Source organism: Mercenaria mercenaria, chromosome 17 (genome assembly GCF_021730395.1).
Source record: "Mercenaria mercenaria strain notata chromosome 17, MADL_Memer_1, whole genome shotgun sequence".
Taxonomy (NCBI): domain Eukaryota; kingdom Metazoa; phylum Mollusca; class Bivalvia; order Venerida; family Veneridae; genus Mercenaria; species Mercenaria mercenaria.
The window spans coordinates 9,296,608-9,320,591 of record NC_069377.1 but is presented as its reverse complement, the minus strand read 5'-3'; the positions used below and the strand labels follow the sequence as shown (position 1 = coordinate 9,320,591).

The 23,984-nt window shown below is 36.8% G+C and overlaps 2 protein-coding genes across 4 annotated transcripts in view; one reads left to right on the top strand and one right to left on the bottom strand.

Moving 5' to 3' along the window:
• LOC123536074 (uncharacterized) overlaps window positions 1-4,171 on the bottom strand; it is a 47,398-nt gene extending 43,227 nt beyond the window's left edge. The window contains exon 1 of one of the 3 annotated variants that reach the window (XM_053528971.1): window positions 3,977-4,171. The gene's annotated coding sequence lies outside the window, so the exon portion shown is untranslated. The remainder of the gene's footprint in view (window positions 1-3,976) is intronic. The other 2 variants (XM_045318874.2, XM_053528968.1) reach the window with 2 other exon arrangements.
• Window positions 4,172-11,669: 7,498 nt separating this feature from the next.
• Window positions 11,670-23,984, top strand: part of LOC123536440 (KRR1 small subunit processome component homolog) — a 37,797-nt gene continuing 25,482 nt past the window's right edge. The window contains exons 1-2 of the mRNA XM_045319634.2: window positions 11,670-11,817; window positions 21,365-21,561. Coding sequence (XP_045175569.2) covers window positions 11,793-11,817; window positions 21,365-21,561 — 222 coding nt within the window. The 5' untranslated portion in view covers window positions 11,670-11,792. The remainder of the gene's footprint in view (window positions 11,818-21,364; window positions 21,562-23,984) is intronic.

Genomic DNA, 23,984 nt, shown 5'->3' with positions numbered 1-23,984 from the left:
CCTAGTTTTCTCACATAAAGAGGCCGGTATTAGTGGGACTATAACATAAACCGTCTATCTTTTCAATTTCACTGTGATTAGAAACTTGAATAACAATCCGGTTATTATTAACTTTTACTTCCTCCAATATCAGAGAGTATATAATATTTACATCCATACAAAGATATACATACAAAATATTTACATACAAAACAATACAAAGCAATATGCGCAAGCATAAAAAAGTCATGTGTAATATAGATATAACATTGAAAATCAAATATTGTCGTACAGCATTATCAAATGTCAATTTTTTCAATTGACAAAAAATCTATCAAAGCTCATTTTCATTATCTATACAGAATCTATACAGCAAGCTTCCAACAATAAATTAAAACTTCTTAGAATTTCTTTTTCTCAATGTCATTGAGTCTTTCTATTCCCATTTAGTATGTCAATTTATATCACCTAATGTCCTTTTGCATAAAATTTAGCCCCATGATTTTAATCACACTGTTTTCACATTGTTCAAAATTTCCCTACCATTTACTATTAAATCATCGGTTCTTTTTTCACTCAGTATCTATTTTACTTCCCGTATTTGTTCTCATTTAGTGTAGATTTATATCACATTCCCTTTCACATTAAGTACTCAAATAAGTTTTCTTTACTGCAATTATATTTATATCATCTTCCTTTAATTTTCGGTACTGATATCGTAACTATTTCTTTTCTCGTTCATAAGCACTTCTCAGTCCAGTCCCATCCTCTTCATCACTAGAATTTTATTTCATTCGTCCTAGCCTTCTCCCACCTTATACCCTTATACACAGAGCTCCTTCCTGAACTGCGTTCCTTGATGTACCAACAGTTCCCTGTTTTCTTTTCACAGGAAGTCTCTTTCTGCTTGCAGTATCGAACATGTGATTTCTTCACATTTCTTCACACAGTAATTCAGTGTTTAAGAAGTGTTCTACATCGCCTCTGGTATCACTGTTTTCCTCTACATGTCCAAAAAGTGATCTTGAAGACCTTTATCAGGAATTATTGTAAATTGGTTTTTGGAAACGACAGGTGACCAAATTCACTTTATTCTTAATTTGCTGGAGATGAGTTGTACAGAGGGGATTTAGAAGGCGTAAGCAGCCTTTTTGTTTGTTTTCTCGCTGGTGATTTCTTTACGGATTGCAGCAATTGGAAAGTTACTTTAATATTGACATTCTTGTTTATCCACTTCTTTTTCCCAAGTGTCAGACCCGGTTTCTTCTTAGGTTTGGCCATGTCTGTAAAAGAAAAGTATACAAGATTAGAAAACTGCGCCGTTCTGAAATAAAATAAACATTTTATGTAATTTTGAAACATGAAAGTCTTAGCGTGCTGACCTCTTTAAACATAAATAATGATTGCAGTGCTTCCGAACGATCTTAAAAACTGAAAACCACGTTAGAAATAGTAGTAAATTAATTATGACACGAATTTGAAGTTAAATCGCCTTTGGTAACACATGCACGTGTTGCGTATCAGACTGCCAACAGTTAGTACGTGTTGCGTATCATAGCAAGTGTCGCGTACCATTTCAGTAGTTTGTCCATTTTTCGCAAGAATTCGCGAAAAAACATTAACAAACACTGTGCATAGTTTCTCTATGATAAAGATCTAACAGTTAGAGATTTAAACAAGTTCGAAAAGCTACAAATTACATAGATTTTTGTGTGCAAAGAGTAATTACGTGTATCGTACCATTGTGTTTTTAAAGAAAATTATCTTCGCTTCGGTCAAAACCTCGAAGGTAACTCAGAAACTAGAGAGAACGTAAACAAAACACATACATCGCTGGAAAGAGTATTAAAATGCGCATAGACTGCGCTATAAAACGAGCGAAATAGATGCTGTAGTTTTTACTAACCTTTGAAAATCGGTAAAAAAGTTAAAAATCCGCCATGTTGATTTCCGTGTTCCGTACCATTTTGGGTCACGTGATTCCCCACACTGATAATGTATGTAAATTCTTCATTTAATTTCACTGGCTGGTAGGTGATATCAAAAATACGTACTTGAAACGAGTTGGAACGCACGTGCGATTTTCCCACCTAAAACTAAACGCCTGACAGGCAGTACATACATATATATACTTTCTTCACATGAATTTCATACATTTTTATTATCTTGCAATTAGCTATCCCACAGGTATTTGATATTCAATCAGAAAATGAAATAAAACTATCGATGTATCAAGTCACAGAAGCTTCGTATTCAAAAGAACTATCTTCTTTTAAAAATAACGATCTCTAAAGAACACATTTGTTTATAGAAGGGGCAGGGGGCGCGTGGGAAGGGTTGATTTTCGCGGAAGATGCGTACGTTATCTTCTGATTGAATATCAACTTAATGTGGCTAGAAAAGGTGATGATATCAGTTTTCACGACCGTTCTTCAGGATCTTGTGTGAAAGAAGGCAGTGAACAGCTCTGTTTATCAAGTGAAATAAATAAGAAATTGGTCCTGAAGTGTCATTTTTCACAAGGATCGTTAAGCGAAAGCAAGTCTAATCACAAGGTGTTATCACGGACAGTTATTCTCATGACCACCGCACTGAAATCGTTGGCATGAATACATTGCTCAATAATTTGGTCATAGTTCAATATTTTTTATAGGAAATTAATTACCAAAACAGTCATAATACGTTCGTTTCACATAATTATAAGTAGATTTGCTCTAAAGATAATATATTTTGAGAAGATTTGGGTAAGATTTGGGTATATTTGGGTAAGATTTGGGTATATTTGGGTTTTTCATAATCATAATGATGTTAGATTATCCCCACACAACCTATTTTCAAACACAACCTATTTTCAACCACCTAGGACTTTGTATGATAAAAATCTTTACAAGCCAAATTTATCAGTTGTGATTGTTTCACTGTTTACAGCAGAGACAGAACATGTTAGGAACCTATTCGCCTTCAGTTTTGGTACTTAGAAAATTATATAAATTCCATTTATGTAGCATTACTGTGTTTTCATGAGGTTTTTCTTATTACTAAAAAACCTGCATCTTTCCTTGTCTACTACCTATTCTTGCTTAAGCCAATATCAGTATTTATATATCTGTAGCATTAAATGTTTATTGCTTAACCAATGCCTACTGCCAGAATTGTGAAGCATATTATTATTAAATTATTTTGACAATGCAATCATGATGCCTGTCCTTGCAACATTTTTTTCATTTTCTAAGCAATTTGAAATATTTGGAGTGTCAAAAGCTAAGCGATTATATAATACATTGTCATATTTGACAGCTATCAATGTAGCAGATGTGACACCCTGGTTCTCTTGAGTAAGTGAGCACATGATATTGTTCTTTAGATAATGCACTAACTTTTGGCTGCCATTTACTTTACCCTACCCCCTGTAATTTAGGTGCCAATTTAGGCAAAGGGAACCTACAGTATATTGATCTGCCATGTTGGTTTTAGTGTTTGTTGCCAGACTTGAATTTTGGGTGTATTATGTTTGCCATGTTGTAATGAAACTACAGTAAAAGTTTAGTGCTGTTTCATTTTGCTGGAAGGAAAATACCACCTGTGTTCGAATTTAGGTTGTAAATTTTCAGCATGACTTCCTACTGATGGCTTTCAAATCATCCTGCCAGGGATTTGGTCAGTTAAAAACTTGAAACTTAAATGGTATGTTTTATAGCACTTATGCTGATTTGGACTTGCATTTCTACAAAACTGCACAGAAAACCTGTTAAGCGGTTGAAAACTGGTTGTGCCGGGATACAATGACACTGTACACTGGAAAAGTAGACGATTAGGTGAATTTGACCGAGATACATGGTCTTTATTTCTAAATTTAGCAAAAAAGTCAGGCGGGAAGTATGGCTCATTTTGTTTTTCCGTCTAATTCATGACTGACGGAGAGGGAGCTCAAACTGCCCTTTTCAAACGATAAAAAAAATCTAATACACAGCATGAGTTCAGTTAGTACACTACTTACTGTCGATATTTTCCTCTCCGAAACATAAATCTACTGCTTTTCCTGTCCATTTTCATCCAATGTCTTCTTGAATCTTGAATATTCCAGTTCAAACTGGTAAAGATCGCATATCTGATCACATCAGCCTTTATGCTACGCAATTGTGTATTTACCGGAGCATACGGAAATGCCCGATGTTGCACGATTGGTAAAGAAAGATCGATTGCTATTACTTTCGACTCGATTACTTTCAGTTTGTTGGCAGATTTGAGTTCGATAGGCATGTAAAATAATTATATTCCCGTAAATTGACCGATCTGATCAGCTATACTGTAACTCGTTTAAAGGTATGAAGGTATAATTAAATGCATCCGCTACTATTTTCTATATAAAATTAACAACTTATAACATATTTTTATCAAGATTTCTAGCCTTTCACTTCCTGCGAGACTACCCTTGTCTTGAAGGTCTGTCTTTAGGCAATCAAAATATACCCAAAAAATATGGGGTTGACCATAATGCAGTGAAACCATGGTCACGTGACTGAGACACGTGATGAAAACGTTAATATTGCGTAGGTAGACATCAGGAAATACCTACTTTCACTTTCATTTTACAATGCAGCTTCCAATCAACTTTTGAAGCATATAACGTAGCTTAAAATCATCTGCGGACATTCCTTTTTACAATCAAGCATAAATAAAGCTTATATCTGGCATGAAAATGGCCTTTACTAGGCGGGAAAATTGCACTATATATTGATATGGACTACATTCGAGTGGACCACGGAGGCATATCCGGCTAATTGCCCCCTTCATGCCTTAATACTATTTGTTCAAGGTTTTGATGATTGCCATCTCTAAAGCGTTACTCAGTCAAGAACAACCTGACCTTAAAACTAACTGTAATATAACCTGGTCAAAAATAACTTTAACTGGTATAAAAAACATTTATGTTGGAGCATACTATAAACCACATGAACTTGACGAACTATCATTGTCTGAACTGTGGTCATCCTTAAGTAAAATTCCGAAGGATAGCATAATATGGCTCCTCGGAGACTTCAACATGCCTGATATCAACTGGGTCAATGAAACACTCAAACCAAATTGTAAAAATAGAAGTCTCTATGAAGATTTTATGGAAAAACTGTCCCACCTAAATTTGGAACAGATGGTAAAAGTCCCAACAAGGTTGTCCAATACCCTTGACCTCTTCCTTACTTCCCACCCATCCCACGTCCACCTCGTCAAGACACTTCCCGGCCTTGCAACCTCTGACCATGATATAGTATTTCATGAGGTCAAAATAAACAGAGGGCGGCCCACCCAGCCAAAGAGACTAATAAAACAATATCGGAAAACTAACTGGGAGGCGATCAGATCTGACATGCGCTCATTTAGTAGTAGTTTTATTAGTAAGGCCCATACAAACCCTGATGAGGCTTGGAACTCATTTAAGGACAGCTCAAATGAATCTTGTATCAAGCATATCCCTACTAAAATATCCAAATCCCGTGCCGACTTGCCTTGGTTAACTCCCAGAATTATCAGGCTTATCCACAAGCGTGATAAACTCTATCACAAACTCAACAAATCCCCAAATCAAGCTAAGAACCAGAAACTGAAGTCCCTAAAATCCTATATACAAAGGCAAATAAGAGCCTCATACTGGTCATACATGGAAAACGTCATCTTTAGCCATTATTCCCAACCTGGTAGAAATAAGAAATTCTATAGCTACATCAAACATAACAAAAAAGAAAATGTCGGCATAGCCCCTCTCAAATCAGACGGTTTCACCCACACTGATCCAGTCACTAAAGCAAACATCCTTAATAAGCAATTTGAATCATTTTTCTCCCAACCTAAGCCCCTAAGCCTTAAACATTTGTGCTCCAAACTGTTAACATCCCCTTCCTCCCTAATGGACCAAATAAATGTAACTCCAGAGGGTGTTGACAAACTCCTTCTTGGCCTATCCCCACATAAAGCGTCAGGGCCAGATGAATTATCCCCCCGTGTTCTCAAGGAACTTCATCAAGAAATCGCCCCCGTCCTTTGCCACATCTTCAATTTATCCCTAAATACAGGCATTGTCCCTCAAGACTGGAAAAAGGCAACAGTTGCACCAGTCTTTAAAAAAGGTCTCAAATCAAAACCCAGCAACTATCGACCAATTTCTCTAACCTGTATTGCGTCCAAACTCCTTGAGCACATCGTGGTTTCAAATCTTATGTCCTTCTTTGACAAACACAATATTATCAGCCAGTTCCAGCATGGTTTTAGGTCGGGTCTTAGTTGTGAAACTCAGCTTATTAATTTCAGCCAGGAACTTTATAGCAATTTAGAACAAGGCCAACAAACTGACGTCATCGTAATGGATTTTTCTAAGGCATTTGACAAAGTCGACCATTTGAGGCTAATTTACAAGTTACAATCCCTAGATGTTAGTCCCCAGATAACCAATCCTTCCTCTCTAATCGTACTCAGAAGGTCGCAGTTGAAGGTCACCTGTCCAGCGAACTTCCGGTCCTGTCTGGAGTTCCACAGGGGTCTGTCCTTGGGCCTTGCCTTTTCCTTGTATACATTAACGACCTGCCTGACTCAGTCAAATGTAAAACCCGTATGTTTGCAGACGACACCATCGTATACCTCACTGTCAAATCAAATAATGATAGCATAGCCCTTCAAGAAGATCTCCATAAATTAGAAACATGGGAAAGAGTCTGGCAAATGGAATTTAACCCCGACAAATGTGAGGTCCTTAGAGTAAGTAGGAAGAGAAATCCCTTTATATACCCCTATAGGTTACACAATACAGAGTTAAAGTCCACCTCATCAGCTAAATACCTAGGAATAACTATCTCCAATGATTTGAACTGGTCACAACACATAGAAAACATAACTTCTAAGGCAACCTCTTCCCTTCGATTTATTCAGAGAAATGTCAAGACAGATAACATAAAGGTCAAAGAAGCTGCATACACCACCTATGTCCGCACACAGCTAGAATACTGTTCAACTGTGTGGCATCTCTGGCAGAAAACCCTCACCCATAAACTTGAACGAGTCCAAAGGTCAGCAACTAGGTATGTTATGAATGATTACAACTATACAAGCAGTGTAACTGAAATGTTGAAATCCTTAGAATGGAAAACTCTCCAGTACCGTAGATTAAACTGTTCATTACTTTTGTTTTACAAAGTAAGGACCCAGACCGTTGCTATTGACCAAGGTTACTTGACCCCCATTAGAAATCTTAACTACTTGATCCCTTATTCCAGCACTCAATACTTTGCTAACTCTTATTTCCCTAGAACCATCCGTCTCTGGAACTCCCTCCCCACATCAGTCAAAGCTAGCCCCAGCCTCAGTATCTTTACAGAGAGGCTGGCGGCGGTCACTATGTAATTCTTCCATTCTGTCCTATTTTAACTGTAGCATACTGTCCTTTTATCTTTTACTTTTAATACTGTAATATACTAAATTTCTTTAACAACTGTTTCTCTGACAGCGCCGACCAGTCATAATCGGAAATCGATTGTTGGTTGTACCGATGTAGATGTAGATGTAGATGTTTTGTGTTCTCTCTTTCGTTCATATTCTGATGCCTTTGTAATTCGTTTTTGAATTATAATTTAATGTAAAAATTTAATTATAACTAAGGGATGTAGATTATATTATCATTTGCTTTTTTGATTATGTCATGAATTCATATTGAGCAATATATATAACAATCAATTTAATTTAATTTAGCTCATACCTTATATATCAACTACCTGCAAATGCCAGCGATGATATCCTTCATGACCTGAAGGTAAAACAAACAGAGTATAAGTGTACGTAGGGTTTGAAAACAGGTGGGGTTTGAAAACAGGTACTTTGGCGATACTATATTTTAAGATACATGTGTATCAAAGATTTAGTGAAAATTAATAATGCTGATGTCAATACGGTTTCACGTGCAAATTAATAGCTCCAAAACAGTTTGAATTGGATTCATTGGTTTAACATAAATGAAATGAATGCTAATCCAGAAAAGTTTAAAGGAGTTGCAACTGGTAAAAACACACAACAAAAAAATAACATTCAGCTTAGATACCATTGGACGGTGAGATCAACACTGCGAATATGGAAAAAAGAAATCGAGAAAACGCGTTACGCTTCATTTATACTTTATTACAATTCAAATTCTGTTAACTACTTAAATCTAAATTACCTTCACTTAGTAGAGGCAAGTGATTAGAAGCCAGAGACCTTAACCACTCGGCTACAGAGCCTCTCTCTCCCTCCCCCCCCCCCCCCCCCCCCCCTCACACACACACCCACTGTTTGTGAAAGGAAATGGAAAGTGCTACATCTCTTACACTCCGAACGAAAGGTCTGAGACAGGCCGTGCTGGTGGTTCTTACCACTAGTACTTAAGCAGTGTCTTTTCCTAAAAGGATACCAATTGATATTGTTTAATTTGTTGTAAGTCTTGAGGGTATACTAAACAATGCTTCTTGATAATTTTGAAAGTTTTCCATGGCATTGTTTTAATCCTCTTCTATTATGTGAAAGTAATTTAGATTCAAGTAATTAACAGAGTCTGAATTATAATAAATCATAAATGAAGGGTAAGGCGTTTTCTCGACTTTATAGGGGCCGCCAGGGCTAAAAAATAGAAAAATCTGTAAACGACATCTCCTCTTAAACACGATTTTGAAATAATTCCATGCAAATCGTCCTTGTGTGATCCTCTACCAAGTTTGTTCAAATTATTCCGATTCGTCAAAAAACATAGCCGCGAGAGGATGTGGTCACTTTTTCCTATATGTATATAGTGGAAACTTTAAAAATCTTCTTGTATGAAACTGCTGGCCCGATTTTGAAATAATTTCACATAAATGGTCCTTGTGTAACCTTCTGCCAAGATTGTTCAAATTATTACGATTCGTCAAAAGACATGGCCGCCAGGGGTCGTGGTCTCTTTTCACTATATGTATATAGTGGAAAATTTGAAAATATTCTTGTCCAAAACAACAGGGTCTAGAGCTTTGATATTTTGTATGTAGCATCATCTAGTGGTTCTCTACCAAGATTTTTCAAATTATCCTCCCTAGGGTCAAATATGGCCCCGCCCTTGGGGTCACATGTTTTTATAGACTTATATAGGGAAAACTTTGAAAATCTTGTCCAAAACTACAGGGCCTAGGGCTTTGATATTTGGTATGTAGCATCGTGTAGTAATCCTTTACCAAGATTTATCAAATTACCCCCCTGGGGAATAAAATGGCCCCGCCCCAGGGACACATGGTTTAAATAGACTTGTATTTCGATCTTCTTAGATCGTTCAGCACGACTTTTATGTCGTGTTATTGGTACTGTTTAGTTTCTCAACATAACCATTTCGGCCTGGGTGGTTCATACCCTTGGGTATTGTTTAATTACCCCTTGGATATGGTGCCTGCTTTTTAATTTTGTCTTTTGACAGTTCCTGTGATACGCAGGCTCCATAACCTCAGATCCCCTTCCTAAATTCCAGTTTGTTTAGTTCTGCCCATTGTTTTCTCGTTTGGGGCAAACCCTTTATTTTATCTGGGGACCAAACGCCGCTCTTCATGGAATTACACGCCTCAACACGTGTATCATTGAAGGTTCCATGTTCATCGCCATTTGAATACATCTGCGGATGTCTCTAAATTCCTTTTTGTACTTTTAGCATGTATAAATGTTGAGTTCTGGGCTAGAGGGCGTGAACGGTAGCATGCATTTCCACTACCGTCCATGAACAGGCTCAATCAAACCGAGCCTGCAACATTTTCGTTTTAGTCGTGTTTTTTTAAAAATTCTTATCTTAAACCATAAGACCAAGAGCTTAGATATTTAGTATGTGGCATGTTCTAGTGGTTCCCTACCAAGGTTGTTCAAATCCTGACCCGGGGGTCAATATATGCCACGCCCGGGGGTCACTTGTTTTATATTGACTTATATAGGAAAAATCTTTAAAAATCTTCTTTTCCAGAATCATACGGTCAAGACCTTTGATATTTGGTATCTAGTATTGTCTAGTTGTCAGATATCAAGTTTGTTCACAGCATGACCCTGGGGTCAAAGTTGACTGTGTCCCGCGGTCATCAGTTTTTACATCGGCTTATATAGGGAAAAAGTCTTTTCTGAAACCATAAGATCAGAGTTTAGATATTTGGTATGTGGCATACTCTAGTGGTTCTCTACCAATATTGTTCAAATCATGACTCTTGGGTCAATATAGGCCATTGTCCCTTGTTTTACATAGACTTATTTGTTTTTGAAGCAATGACAAAGAAATTTGGACCACAAATATAACGTTTGATACAGATTTCAATATTCATCTTGAATAGTCTTAATCGTGACATTCTGACCTACTTTATCGTTTTTGAAGTTACAGCATTGAATTTTGATCACATGTTTAATTTTTGATACAGATTTCTATACTCATCTTGAATAGTCTTAATATTGACCTACTGACCTACTTTCTTGTTTTGAAGGTACAGCATAACAATTTGGACCACATGCAAAAAAATTTATACAGATTTCAATACTTATCTTTAATATTCTTAACCCCGACCTACTGACCTACTTTCTTGTTTTTGAAGCTAAATCAAAGAGATTTGGACCACGTGTATAATGTTTGAAACAGATTTCAATACTCATCTTGAATAGTCTTAATCGTGACCTACTGACTTACTTTCTTGTTTTTAAAGTTACAGCATAGAAATTTAGACCACGTGTATAATGTTTGATACAGATTTCTATACTCATCTTGAATAGTCTTAATCTTGACCTTCTGACCTACTTTCAAGTTTTGAAGGTACAGCATAAAAATTTGGACCATGTGTATAACTTTTGGTACAGATTTCGATACACTTCTTTAATTTTCTAAACCCTGACCTACTGACCTACTTTCTAGTTTTTGAAGCTACAGCAAAGAGATATGGACCACCTGTATAATCTTTTAACAGATGTCAGTAGTTATCTTAAATAATTTTTGCCATGACCTACTCACCCGGTTTTTCAATTTTGAAGTTTTAGCAAAAAAATTGTTCAAGCAAGCAACTAAACTCATGTGAGCGATATAGGGCCATCAAAGCCATCTTGTTAATATTTTTTCAATCTGAAAACGACGTGAAATTGGAGATGGTTCAGTTTTGTCTAAAAATGGACAAAAACCTGAAAGTCTTGTCTTTCTATCTTCTATTACTGTCTAACCCTTTACATGGACGTATACGTCTTGAAGAGTAAGTCTTGGCATGCCGTAAGATGCTTATCAGAGTAATTAAATTTCAATTTTTCTTTCACCAGTAAGTATTGTCTTTTTCTCAAACTGTATGCAAATGTTTGCAACTTATTTAATATATGGAAGAAAATATCTTATGTAAATGAAAACACCTTTAACATAACTTGTATGGGCAAAGAGCTGTAAAAATAGGAATCCATAAAAATAAGTATTTAATACTTCTTTGATATAGGGCACCTCAGAGTTTGAAATTGCTTATTTGACAAATCTGAAATTTTCACTATGCACAGCAATCGACTGCTAGATCTACCAGTATTTTGTTTTAATATGATATGACATGCATTCTGTGAAAAAAAAATCTTGGCTCATATTATAAACATTCTGGTACAAAACAAAGTTTCTTGTTTTCGAGTTATAATTTAACTGATAAGAAAATTTTCCGTACCTAAGTGAACTTTGTCCTTTATCGTGACTCTGCGTTCACTCGGTAAAATTCTATTTTTTCACAAAGTGTAAATCAACTTTTTTCTAAAAATAGACTGATGACGTCAGATGTGGATTTCCCAAACACAGCATGGACGAAGATCAGCAAGTTAAAAGTAAAATACTCAATTTTTAGCTTAAATATAGTTTCTTTAATTATCATTGAGTCAGAATTTTACACAAAAAGTGTGCGAGTAATAAATTTTTGCCGATAAATCCACTTAAAATGCATATTTTAATCAAAAAGTTCCAGTTCATATGGTTGGGAACAGGTATCCGGACAGGAGCAGTTACCGAACACATGTTTCACCTTTATATGGGTATTATTCAGGCAATTGGATCATTTGGGTCGCTGTTCTTTATGTCTACAACAATCCACTGTTTCACAACTCAGTATAATGTTTAGCTAAAAAATTTCAGCTCAGAAGACGGATCTCTGAGCAAAAAATCAAGGCAGTGGCTACGATTACGATACTGTAATCCTAGCCTCCGATTCTAAGATTACGGAAGTTCCGTATTTCTAGACAACCCTTAGAGGATAGGCTAGGATTACGGAAGTCTTTAAGAGGCATCAGATGTATGTTAGGACATGCATAAATGATGTAGTAAATTTACTTATTCCGCTTAACATAGCGTTTTCTTCATGGCCGCCTTATTATTTCATGTTTTCTATCAGCCATTTTGGATTAGTATATTATATCCAAAATGGATATGTTTATGAATATGATTAAATTAGATTCATAAATATGCAGAATTTTTATCTTTATTTTCAAAAATAACCATGTGCTCTGAACTTTTGCCTGACATCACCAGTTCTCACGAGAGACTGCGAGATGTTGCTGTTTGACACTGGTAGTTAACCCAATGGTGTTTCGCCATAGCTTAATGGACGCAAACATCAGAAAATAAAAACAGCGTCAGTTAAGTTATGTTAGCCAGAATTATATAATGTTAGTTTTTATGATGATACCTCACCTGTGTTTACAAAACAACTTTCGGTCTAAAAAAGAAATATAAAATACACAGAATGGCAACAGGAGATAATCTCGCGTAAGCTCGTGTCAGTGCATTATCTTATTGAAGCGTTTGCTGACTTGACCACTCGTGATCAAATCAACAGAGGCTTGTTAAAATATTAGACAGGCGATACAACCGACACATAATAAACTGAATCAGGTCCAATTTTCAAATGACAACTGTAGATTTCTCAGACTTCAAACCATAAATTCATTCCTTCCCCATGTAGAGAATATTAATAACATTAAAAAATACACCATTATCATTATACACAATAGATCTGATAGAAAGTTTTTCATGACACAAATTTTAATCCTTCTGCTGTCTGTACTACTGTTTGCAGATCAAATTGCCCCTTCAACCTTTTTGAAATCGATAGAGTTGCTCGTTTACGTCACAAAAACGGTGAAGCTGAAGCTATTTTTGGAGCAGTGCTGACAGCTTAATCCCGCCTCATTCATTCACCTTGTCGTGAAACTTTTTTCTTTATCTTGACGTCACACAAAGCACACGCTCTGACTGTCTTTGAAGTATCGTCGTACTTGCATACATTGTAAAGTGCAATAAGGTGATAATAGATATATTGTTTTAAAAGTAGAATATAGAATATTTCAACTATGTCCAAATGAAAACAGCGTTTTTTGTGTGTTATGACAATTATTATCGACGAAATTTCCATTTTTATAGAAAGGTATTATTGAACCTTCAAGCTACGCAACACTTGTAGAGAAAATGTAATTTGTTATATCCATAAAAACTGATTTATTTCATATTCAAACTTTTGCAGTCTTCCGTAGCTTAACTATCGCAAATCTAACTCCATTATAGATCTAGTTTTTTTTTATTTTATCTTTTTGGTGAGGTACTGTGTGAATTTATCTACTATTTATTTGAAGTCATTTAAACACTATAATATAGTATAATAGTATTTCAGTTATTTACATACAGGCAGTTGATAAGCCTTGTCTTCGTTCAAGGAAAGAACCAGTTATAGACTCACATAAGTCAAAATAATTCGACGTTTAGTTTGTTAGCTCACCTGTCACATAGTGACAAGGTGAGCTTTTGTGATCACGCATCGTCCGTCGTCCGTGCGTCCATCCGTAAACTTCTGCTTGTGACCACTCTAGAGGTCACATTTTTTGTGGGATCTTTATGAAAGTTGGTCAGAATGTTCATCTTGATGATATCTAGGTCAAGTTCGAAACTGGGTCATGTGCCTTCAAAAACTAGGTCAGTACATGTAGGTCTAAAAATAGAAAAACCTTGTGACCTCTCTAGAGGTCATATGTTTCAAAAGATCTTCATGAAAATTGGTCAGAATGTTCACCTTGATGATATCTAGGTCAAGTTCGAAACTGGGTCACGTGCCATCAAAAACTAGGTCAGTAGGTCTAAAAATAGAAAAACCTTGTGACCTCTCTAGAGGCCATATATTTCACAAGATCTTCATGAAAATTAGTCAGAACGTTCACCTAGATGATATCTAGGTCAGGTTCGAAAGTGGGTCACGTGCCATCAAAAACTAGGTCAGTAGGTCAAATAATAGAAAAACCTTGTGACCTCTCTAAAGGCCATATTTTTCATGGGATCTGTATGAAAGTTGGTCTGACTATTCATCTTGATGATATCTAGGTCAAGATCGAAACTGGGTCACGTGCGGTCAAAAACTAGGTGAGTAGGTCTTAAAATAGAAAAACCTTGTAACCTCTCTAGAGGCCATATATTTCATGAGATCTTCATGAAAATTGGTCAGAATGTTCACCTTGATGATATCTAGGTCAAGCTCGAAAGTTGGTCACGTGCCGTCAAAAACTAGGTCAGTAGGTCAAATAATAGAAAAACCTTGTGACCCCCCTGGAGGCTATATTTTTCATGGGATCTGTATGAAAGTTGGTCTGAATGTTCATCTTGATGATATCTAGGTCAAGTTCGAAAGTGGGTCACGTGCCGTCAAAAACTAGGTGAGTAGGTCAAATAATAGAAAAACCTTGTGACCTCTCTAAAGGCCATATTTTTCATGGGATCTGTATGAAAGTTGGTCTGAGTGTTCATCTTGATGATATCTAAGTCAGGTTCGAAACAGGGTCATGTACGGTCAAAAACTAGGTCAGTAGGTCTAAAAATAGAAAAACCTTGTGACATCTCTAGAGGCCATATCTGTGAATGGATCTTCATGAAAATTGGTTAGAATGTTCATCTTGATGATATTTAGATCAAGTTCGAAAGTGGGTCACGTGCCTTCAAAAAGTAGGTCAGTAGGTCAAATAATGAAAAAACGTTGTGACCTCTCTAGAGGCCATATTTTTCATTTTATATTTGTGATGGTCACTCAAAAAGAACCAATTTGAAAATAATTGAGGATAAATCACAGTAATAGTTACACCGTCATGTAAAGTTATTGGTTTTATTGCTTACACAATATGTGTAACGTTAATCATGTTATGGAGAATTATGATAACTTTTACATAATTAATGAGGAATTGAATCCCCTTTTTGATAAGTCTAAATAATGAGACCTCTTTTACGTTGTCTACCTTAAGGGGATATCGACTAGTCAAAAAAATAACAATATTCAACTGTTGAGTAGAGCTATAATTATTTGGACTGCCTTTTGATACATGCATGTAAGTTTTATTTGAATTTAGATCTATCTCATATTCGCAACAAAATCAGCATTTAAACCCAAATCTAGCGATGACAATTTCTTTCCAGTGGAGAAAATAACTCGTAATTGTTTACTAGGATCACGTCAAATGAGTTAGACTAAGACTCACATATTCCGTAAGAAATTGCCGACTTTTTTCAGCTAAAGAGGCATGGTCAGTTCCGGAAATCAAACTTATGCCCTTCAATCAATCATGAGCGAATCCAACAACTCGAGTCAGTCGCATTTTATAATTATTGTGAAAACTAAACACGAGATATTTAAAAGAAAAGTCTGCAGGAAAATTTAGTCAGAAAAAGGCATGTAATGTATAACAGGGTGTCTTTTTAGCTCACCTGTCACATAGTGACAAGGTGAGCTTTTGTGATCATCCTTCGTCTGTCGTCAGTCCGTGCGTCTCGTGCGTCTGTGCGTCAACAATTTCTTGTCTGCACGAAAGTGGTTTCATTTATGATTTGATTTTAACCAAACTTGCACACAACTTGTATCACCTTAAGATCTCGGTTCCTTTCTTGAACTGGCAAGATCTCATTACAGATTCCAGAGTTATGGCCCCTGAAAGGGCCAAAATTAGCTATTTTGACCTTGTCTGCACAATAGCAGCTTTATTTATAATTTGATTTTTACCAAACTGGCACACAACTTGTATCACCATAAGATCTTGATTTCTTTCTTGAACTGGTCAGATTCCATTATGGGTTCCAGAGTTATGGCCCCTGAAAGGGCCAGAATTAGCTATTTTGACCTTGTCTGCGCAATAGCAGCTTCATTTATGATTTTATTTTAACCAGACTTGCACACAACTTGTATCACCATATGATCTTGGTTCCTTTCTTGAACTGGCCAGATTCCTTTATGGGTTCCAGAGTGATGGCCCCTGAAAGGGCCAGAATTAGCTATTTTAACCTTGTCTGCACAATAGCAGCTTCATTTATGATTTGAATTAAATCAAACTTGCACAGATCTTGTGTAACCAAAAGATCTAGGTTCCTTTCTTGAACCGGCCAGATCCCATAATGAATTGAATTCCAGAGTTATGGTCCCTGAAAGGGTCTAAATTAGCTATTTTGACCTTGTCTGCACAATAGCAGCTTCATTTATGATTTGATTTTAACTAAACTTGCACAAAACTTGTATCACCACAAGATCTTGATTCCTGACTTGAACTGGCCAGATTCCTTCATGTGTTCCAGAGTTATGGCCCCTTAAAGGTCCAAAATCGGCTATTTTGGCTTTTGCAGCCATATACAGACTTCATTTATGGTTTTATTTGATACAAACTTCCAAAATATCTTCAACAACAATAAATCTTGGATTCCATGACAAATCAGATCCATTCGTAGGTTCCAGAGTTATTTTATATCTGATTACCTCCCCTGATTGTAATCAAAATGGATTTATATATATCAGTAAGTACTTACAGTACTTATTTGAAATTTCATTATTGTCATTAGCTGGACTGAGTCAATGCGGGTAGATAACTATGGACTGACTTTATGTCATATTACCTCCCTTTATTTCAAATTAAAATGGGTATATCTCCAAAACTAATGAAGGTACTGATTTGAAATTTCATTTTTGTCAACAGATTTATTTGGCAGATCCTTCTTTTGTTAACTTACAATCAGTTTTTTTTTTTTAATTACTTCCCATTTACGTTACTATAAATAGCTTGTTTTTAGTAACTTTTTTATTATTGGCCGTAGGGAAAAACCGAGACCACTTTTTTGTGGTACAACATGGATGGTACCTCCAATTTTTAGGTGTATTTTGACATATCTGTACCTTGTAAGAATTTTTTTTCTTTTTGGTTTTCTTCCCTTTGTTGTTGGTGTCCTTTGGACATGGCCCTCTTGTTTCACATCCACGCTACCGAAATGTAGCGTGCATTGTGGCAAGATTTATTTAAATTTTAAATGAAGATTTGATCTAGTACATTTGTTACATTCTGGTTTAACAATTTAAATCAGCATTTCTCGGTCATGCAGCCAATGTAAACAAGTTCATTCAGTGTATTTTTCACTCGTATCGGAAAGGCGGAGTTACCTGTATAGACAAGATCCAAAAATAGCTTCAGCATCGCTGCTTTTGTGACATAAAGTTAAAAGTCTATCAATTTAAAAGAAGACGAAAGGGCAATTTGATCTTCAAACAGTAGTAACATTACACCGATAAAATGAGATCTCATTCAGTTCCCACGTGATGTTGGCGAGATTTGCTCCGTATGCTTTTCAAGTTGCCAATCTATTTATTTTTATAGCTATTTTGTCTAAACAGGGCGTAAAGATAGCAAAGCGCAATAGTTTAAACTTGTAGATGTATCAAGTGGGGGAGAAATAATTAAACTGCATATTGATGTTCTGCTGATAACATGTGTTACTTTTAATTTCATGATAATAGTTACATAAAATGCAGGGCTGTCGATTTTTATGCCCCGGCATCTACTGATGCAGGAGGCATATAGTGATTGTCCTGTCCATCCATTCGTTCGTTCGTCCGTCCGTACTAGGTTAACCAAATGGGATCGTTTTGTCTAGCATCAATACCCCTTACTAGAATGACTTGATACTAATACAGATGTAACCTATGACCATTCCTCATCTTCAGACATCACCTGACCTCAGTTTTGACCTTGACCATGACCTCATTTTGGATTTAGGTTTCTTTATATGGGCCTCCGCCTCAGTAGCCTAGTGGTAGAGACCGTTTGGTGGGAAGACGTGGTTCAATCCCCGCCGCATCAACCACAAGACGTAAGACATGGTCTAGTAGCTTCTCGTTGGCGCTCAGCATTAAGGTTAGCTAGGATGGTCGCCGGTGTCGTATAATGGACTGGTGGGGTATCATGCCACATGTCTACGCGTGATATCATGAGGCAGACGTAAATTGGGCATTGTGCTCATGCTACAAGTAGACACCGTCGTTTATATGACCTGAAAAATTGTTGGAAAAGACATTAAACCCGAACACACACACACGCTTTATATGGGCCATATCTTGGTTAACCAAATGGGACCGTTTCGTCTAGCATCAATACGCCTTACAAGTATGACTTGATACTAAGGCAGATGTAACCTGTGGCCATTCTCCATCTTCAAACATCACCTGGCCTCAGTTTGACCTTGACCTCATTTTGGACTTAGGTTGCTTTATATGGGCCATCTCTTGGTTAACCAAATTGGACCGTTTCGTCTAGCATCAATACCGCTTACAAGAATGAATTGATACTAATACAGATGTAACCTGTGACCACTCCTCATCTTCAAACATCACCTGACCTTGACCTCATTTTGGACTTAGGTTGCTTTATTTGGGCCATCTCTTGGTTAACCAAATGGGACTGTTTCGTCTAGCATCAGTACCGCTTACAAGAATGAATTGATACTAAATACAGATGTAACCTGTGACCATTCCTCATCTTCAAACATCACCTGACCTCAGTTTGACCTTGACCTCGTTTTGGACTTAGGTTGTTTTATATGGGCCATCTCTTGGTTAACCAAATGGGACCGTTTCATCTAGCATCAATACCGCTTACAAGAATGAATTGATACTAAATACAGATGTAACCTGTGACCATTCCTCATCTTCAAATATCACCTGACCTCCGTTTGACCTTGACCTCATTTTGGACTTAGGTTGCTTTATATGGGCCATCTCTTGGTTAACCAAATGGGACCGTTTCGTCTAGCATTAATACCGCTTACAAGAATGAATTGATACTAATACAGATGTAGCCTGTGACCATTCCTCATCTTCAAACATCACCTGACCTCAGTTTGACCTTGAGCTTGTTTTGGACTTCGGTTGCTTTGTATCGACAAGGATGGCACCGGGGGCATCAAGCGTTTATTGAACGCAGCTCCTTGTTGCACTAATTTTACTAATAATTACAGTTCCATATTCTGAGACAACCCTATGAGGATAGACTAGGATTACAGAAGTATTTAAGAGGCATCAAATATATGTTAGGACATGCATGCCTAAATGATGTTGTAAATTTACTTATTTCACTTAAAATAGCAATTTTTCATGCCTGTCGTATTATTGAGTTATCGTTCCGCCATTTTAAGTGAAATAAGTAAGTTTACAACATCATTTTATTTCATGCACGTCCTAACATAATATTTGATGCCCCTTAAATACTTCTGAAATCCTAGCCTATCCTCAAAGGGTTCTAAGAATGCGTTACGTCATAACTTCTGTAATCCTAGAATCGGAGGCTAGGATAATACTACCGTAATCCTAGCCACTGCCATCAAAATAACAGCAAACCATCATCAAAATATTTGTCCGGCTACTGGTTTACCTCACAAGGAAAATAACTTATTTTTGTGACCCCATTTAAAGCCCAATAGAGCCCATATTTTAAGTCACAGCATGATGCTTATTACAGTGTCAGATGCAGGAGCTTAAGTTTGTGCAGTTTGTATTAAATTTATGTCAAATAGTTTTTGAGAAAATAATGGAGCCGAAATATGAAAATTTGTCCAGCTACTGGTTCCCAGCCAGTACAATATTTTACGGATAGATCTAGTTACTAATAAGAATTAAAGGTGAAGGTAAGCTTTATTTAACGTTGCATATAATCCAACAGGAACCACAAAGCTCTTGTGTGACAGACTAGGTACCCAGTAACAGAATTAAAAGTTCTGTAGTGGCCGAGTGGTTAATGTTGCTGACTTCAAATCACTTGCCCCTCAGCGATGTGGGTTCGAGCCTCACTCGGGGCGTTGAATTCTTCATTAGAGGAAGCCATCCAGCTGGCTTACGGAATGTCGGTAGTTCTACCCAGGTGCCCATTCGTGATGAAAAAATGCACGGAGGAGCACCTGCATCAAAGCTGAAAAGTCGCCATATGACCTATAATTGTGGCGGTGTGACGTTTAACCCAACAAATATAAACCAACAAATATAAACTATAAATAAAGGTTTCTGTAATTATTTTGACATGAACTGTCATGCCGATAGACACTTCTGAATATAGGCAACTGTCCACACTTAGTCTACTCTCTAGTCAGTGGCAGTATTATTTTTATTATTATACCAGATTTATATAGCGTCCTTTTCATGATCAATTTCACGTTCAAAAGCGCTTTACATAGTTCAAATGCAGCCACACAGGGCGCATAATTCATCCTCTACTAGTACAGACACAGAGCGATCTGACCAGAGGGACAGAGTGAGACAAAGCCCCCACGACAGAGAGATCAGAAATCAGATACAGGCTTGTCCGGCTAACTTAGCCTAGCTCGTTGCGAATAGACAGCCTGGTTCTTTAACGTGCCCAGTGTACAGCACTGATACACGCAAGGATTGCCTGGGTTCCTGACCAGTACACCTCAAGTTGGGTGGGAAACACTGAAAAGCGTTTCTGAAAATTCCTGAGTAGCTGCCGGGGATCGAACCCCCGACCTCAGGATTGGAAGGCCAGTGTGCAAATCACTGAGCTATCCGTCCAAATACTTATAACATGAATAATTCTTTGATAAAAATATCAATAAACAAAATGCTCGCAATTGCTCATGTTAAACTGTTTCTAATACCCAGGAAATGAAAATGTAATACAATGACCTTAATTCTGTGCTTCAAAATGTATCAGGTTTGAAAGAGAGTAGTTTGAAAAAAAAAAAATTAAATAAAAGTACGTTACTATTGTACAGAGTCAGAGTAGTCTGAATAGTTATAAGATTTCAAAACATGACTACATGTATAGGTATTAGTATAAAACTGAAGTCCTGGAGCTTAGATATTTGGCTCGTACTATTGTTCAATGATCCTGTATCAATTTTGTTCAAAGTTTGCCTCTGGGGATTAAAATTGTTCCTGCTCAGGAGTCACAAAATCAGCAGTAACTAGTACTGTACCGCCTTCCAATTTTAAAATTACTTTAGTGAATGAAAATTCAAATAAAAATTCTGTATGAGGACATCATAAGTGGTAAATTAAATGATTTACTCATAATTTTTACTAAATAGAACAGACAAGAAAGCCGCCGGTGAATGAGGAAGACTTATTGACTGTGCCTGAAGGATGGAAAGATCCGGGGATCTCAAAAGATGACAATCCACATGGGATGATGGCAGAGAGTTCTTTTGCAACCTTATTCCCAAAATATAGAGAGAAATATCTACAAGAATGTTGGCCCTTAGTGAAGAAAGCTCTAGCAGACCATGTAAGTTTCATTAAAATGACATTTGCCTCCTGATTTGTAGTATCTTTTGTGCCCCTTCCCCCACCCCACCCTTTTTAGGGGTGTTGGCTTAGATTTACCTGTGGGTGTGGCTGGCTGTCCATCCATCCAAATTTGTGTCTTGTAGACAGTTGAGAGATGCTGTCTTTGTGGCAGAGTAAAGGAAATAAGCTATACCTTATATACATAAAATACACAGATAGTGTCATACTTCCCAAAATGATATAAATGAATTAAATTATAACATTACAGTTTTTAGCTCATCTGATTTTTTTAAAAAAAATGATGAGTTATTGTCATCACTTGAGCGGTTGTCGGCGTCGGTGTCGGCGTTGCCTGGTTAAGTTTTATGTTTAGGTCAGCTTTTCTCCTAAACTATCAAAGCTATTGCTTTGAAACTTGCAATACTTGTTCACCATCATAAGCTGACCCTGTATAGCAAGAAACATAACTCCATCTTGCTTTTTGCAAGATTTATGGCCCCTTTTGTACTTAGAAAATATCAGATTTCTTGGTTAAGTTTTATGTTTAGGTCAACTTTTCTCCTAAACTATCAAAGCTTTTGCTTTGAAACTTGGAATACTTGTTCACCATCATAAGCAGACCCTGTACATCAAGAAACATAACTCCATCTTGCTTTTTGCAAGAATTATTGCCCCTTTTGGACTTAGAAAATCAGTTTTCTTGGTTAAGTTTTATGTTTAGGTCAGCTTTTATCCTAAACTATCAAAGCTATTCCTTTAAAACTTGCAACACTTGTTCACCATCATAAGCTGACCCTGTACAGCAAGAAACATAACTCCATCCTGCTTTTTGCAAGATTTATGGCCCCTTTTGGACTTAGAAAATATCAGATTTTTTGGTTAAGTTTTATGTTTAGGTCAACTTTTTCTCTTAAACTATCAAAGCTATTGCTTTAAAACTTGCAGCTCTTGTTCACCATCATAAGCTGACCCTGTACAGCAAGCAACATAAATCCATCCTGCTTTTTGCAATAATTATTGCCCCTTTTGGACTTAGAAAAATCATTTTCTTGGTTGAATATTGTGTTTAAGTCAACTTTTCTCATAAACTATCAAAGCTATTGCTTTAAAACTTGCAACAGTTTTTCACCATCATAAGTGGACACTGTACATCAAGAAACATAACTCTATCCTATTTTTTGCAAGAGTGATGGCCCTTTTTAGACTTAGAAAATCATGGGTAGGACAATATTTCTATTATACAAAAAAAATCAGATGAGCATCAGCACCCGCAAGGCGGTGCTCTTGTTCATATTTAGATTTTTATTAGCTCACCTGTCACAAAGTGACAAGGTGAGCTTTTGTGATCGCGCGGTGTCCGTCGTCCGTGCGTCCGTCCGTAAACTTTTGCTTGTGACCACTCTAGAGGTCACATTTTTTATGGGATCTTTATGAAAATTGGTCAGAATGTTCATCTTGATGATATCTAGGTCAAGTTCGAAACTGGGTCACGTGCCATCAAAAACTAGGTCAGTAGGTCTAAAAATAGAAAAACCTTGTGACCTCTCTAGAGGCCATATATTTCACAAGATCTTCATGAAAATTGGTCAGAACATTCACCTTGATGATATCTAGGTCAAGTTCGAAACTGGGTCACGTGCCTTCAAAAACTAGGTCAGTAGGTCTAAAAATAGAAAAACCTTGTGACCTCTCTAGAGGCCATATTTTTCATGGGATCTTCATGAAAATTGGTCAGAATGTTCATCTTGATGATATCTAGGTCAAGTTCGAAACTGGGTCACGTGCCGTCAAAAACTAGGTCAGTAGGTCAAATAATAGAAAAACCTTGTGACCTCTCTAAAGGCCATATTTTTCATGGGATCTGTATGAAAGTTGGTCTGAATGTTCATCTTGATGATATCTAGGTCAAGTTTGAAACTGGGTTATGTCCGGTCAAAAACTAGGTCAGTATGTCCAAAAATAGAAAAACTTTGTGACCTCTCTAGAGGCCATATATTTCATGAGATCTTCATGAAAGTTGGTCAGAATGTTCACCTTGATGATATCTAGGTCAAGTTCGAAAGTGGGTCACGTGCCTTCAAAAACTAGGTCAGTAGGTCAAATAATAGAAAAACCTTGTGACCTCTCTAGAGGCCATATTTTTCATGGGATCTGTATGAAAGTTGGTCTGAATGTTCATCTTGATGATATCTAGGTCAAGTTCGAAAGTGGGTCACGTGCCGTCAAAAACTAGGTCAGTAGGTCAGATAATGGAAAAACTTTGTGACCTCTCTAAAGGCCATATTTTTCATGGGATCTGTATGAAAATTGGTCTGAATGTTCATCTTGATGATATCTAGGTCAAGTTCGAAACAGGGTCATGTGCGGTCAAAAACTAGGTCAGTAGGTCTAAAAATAGAAAAACCTTGTGACCCCTCTAGA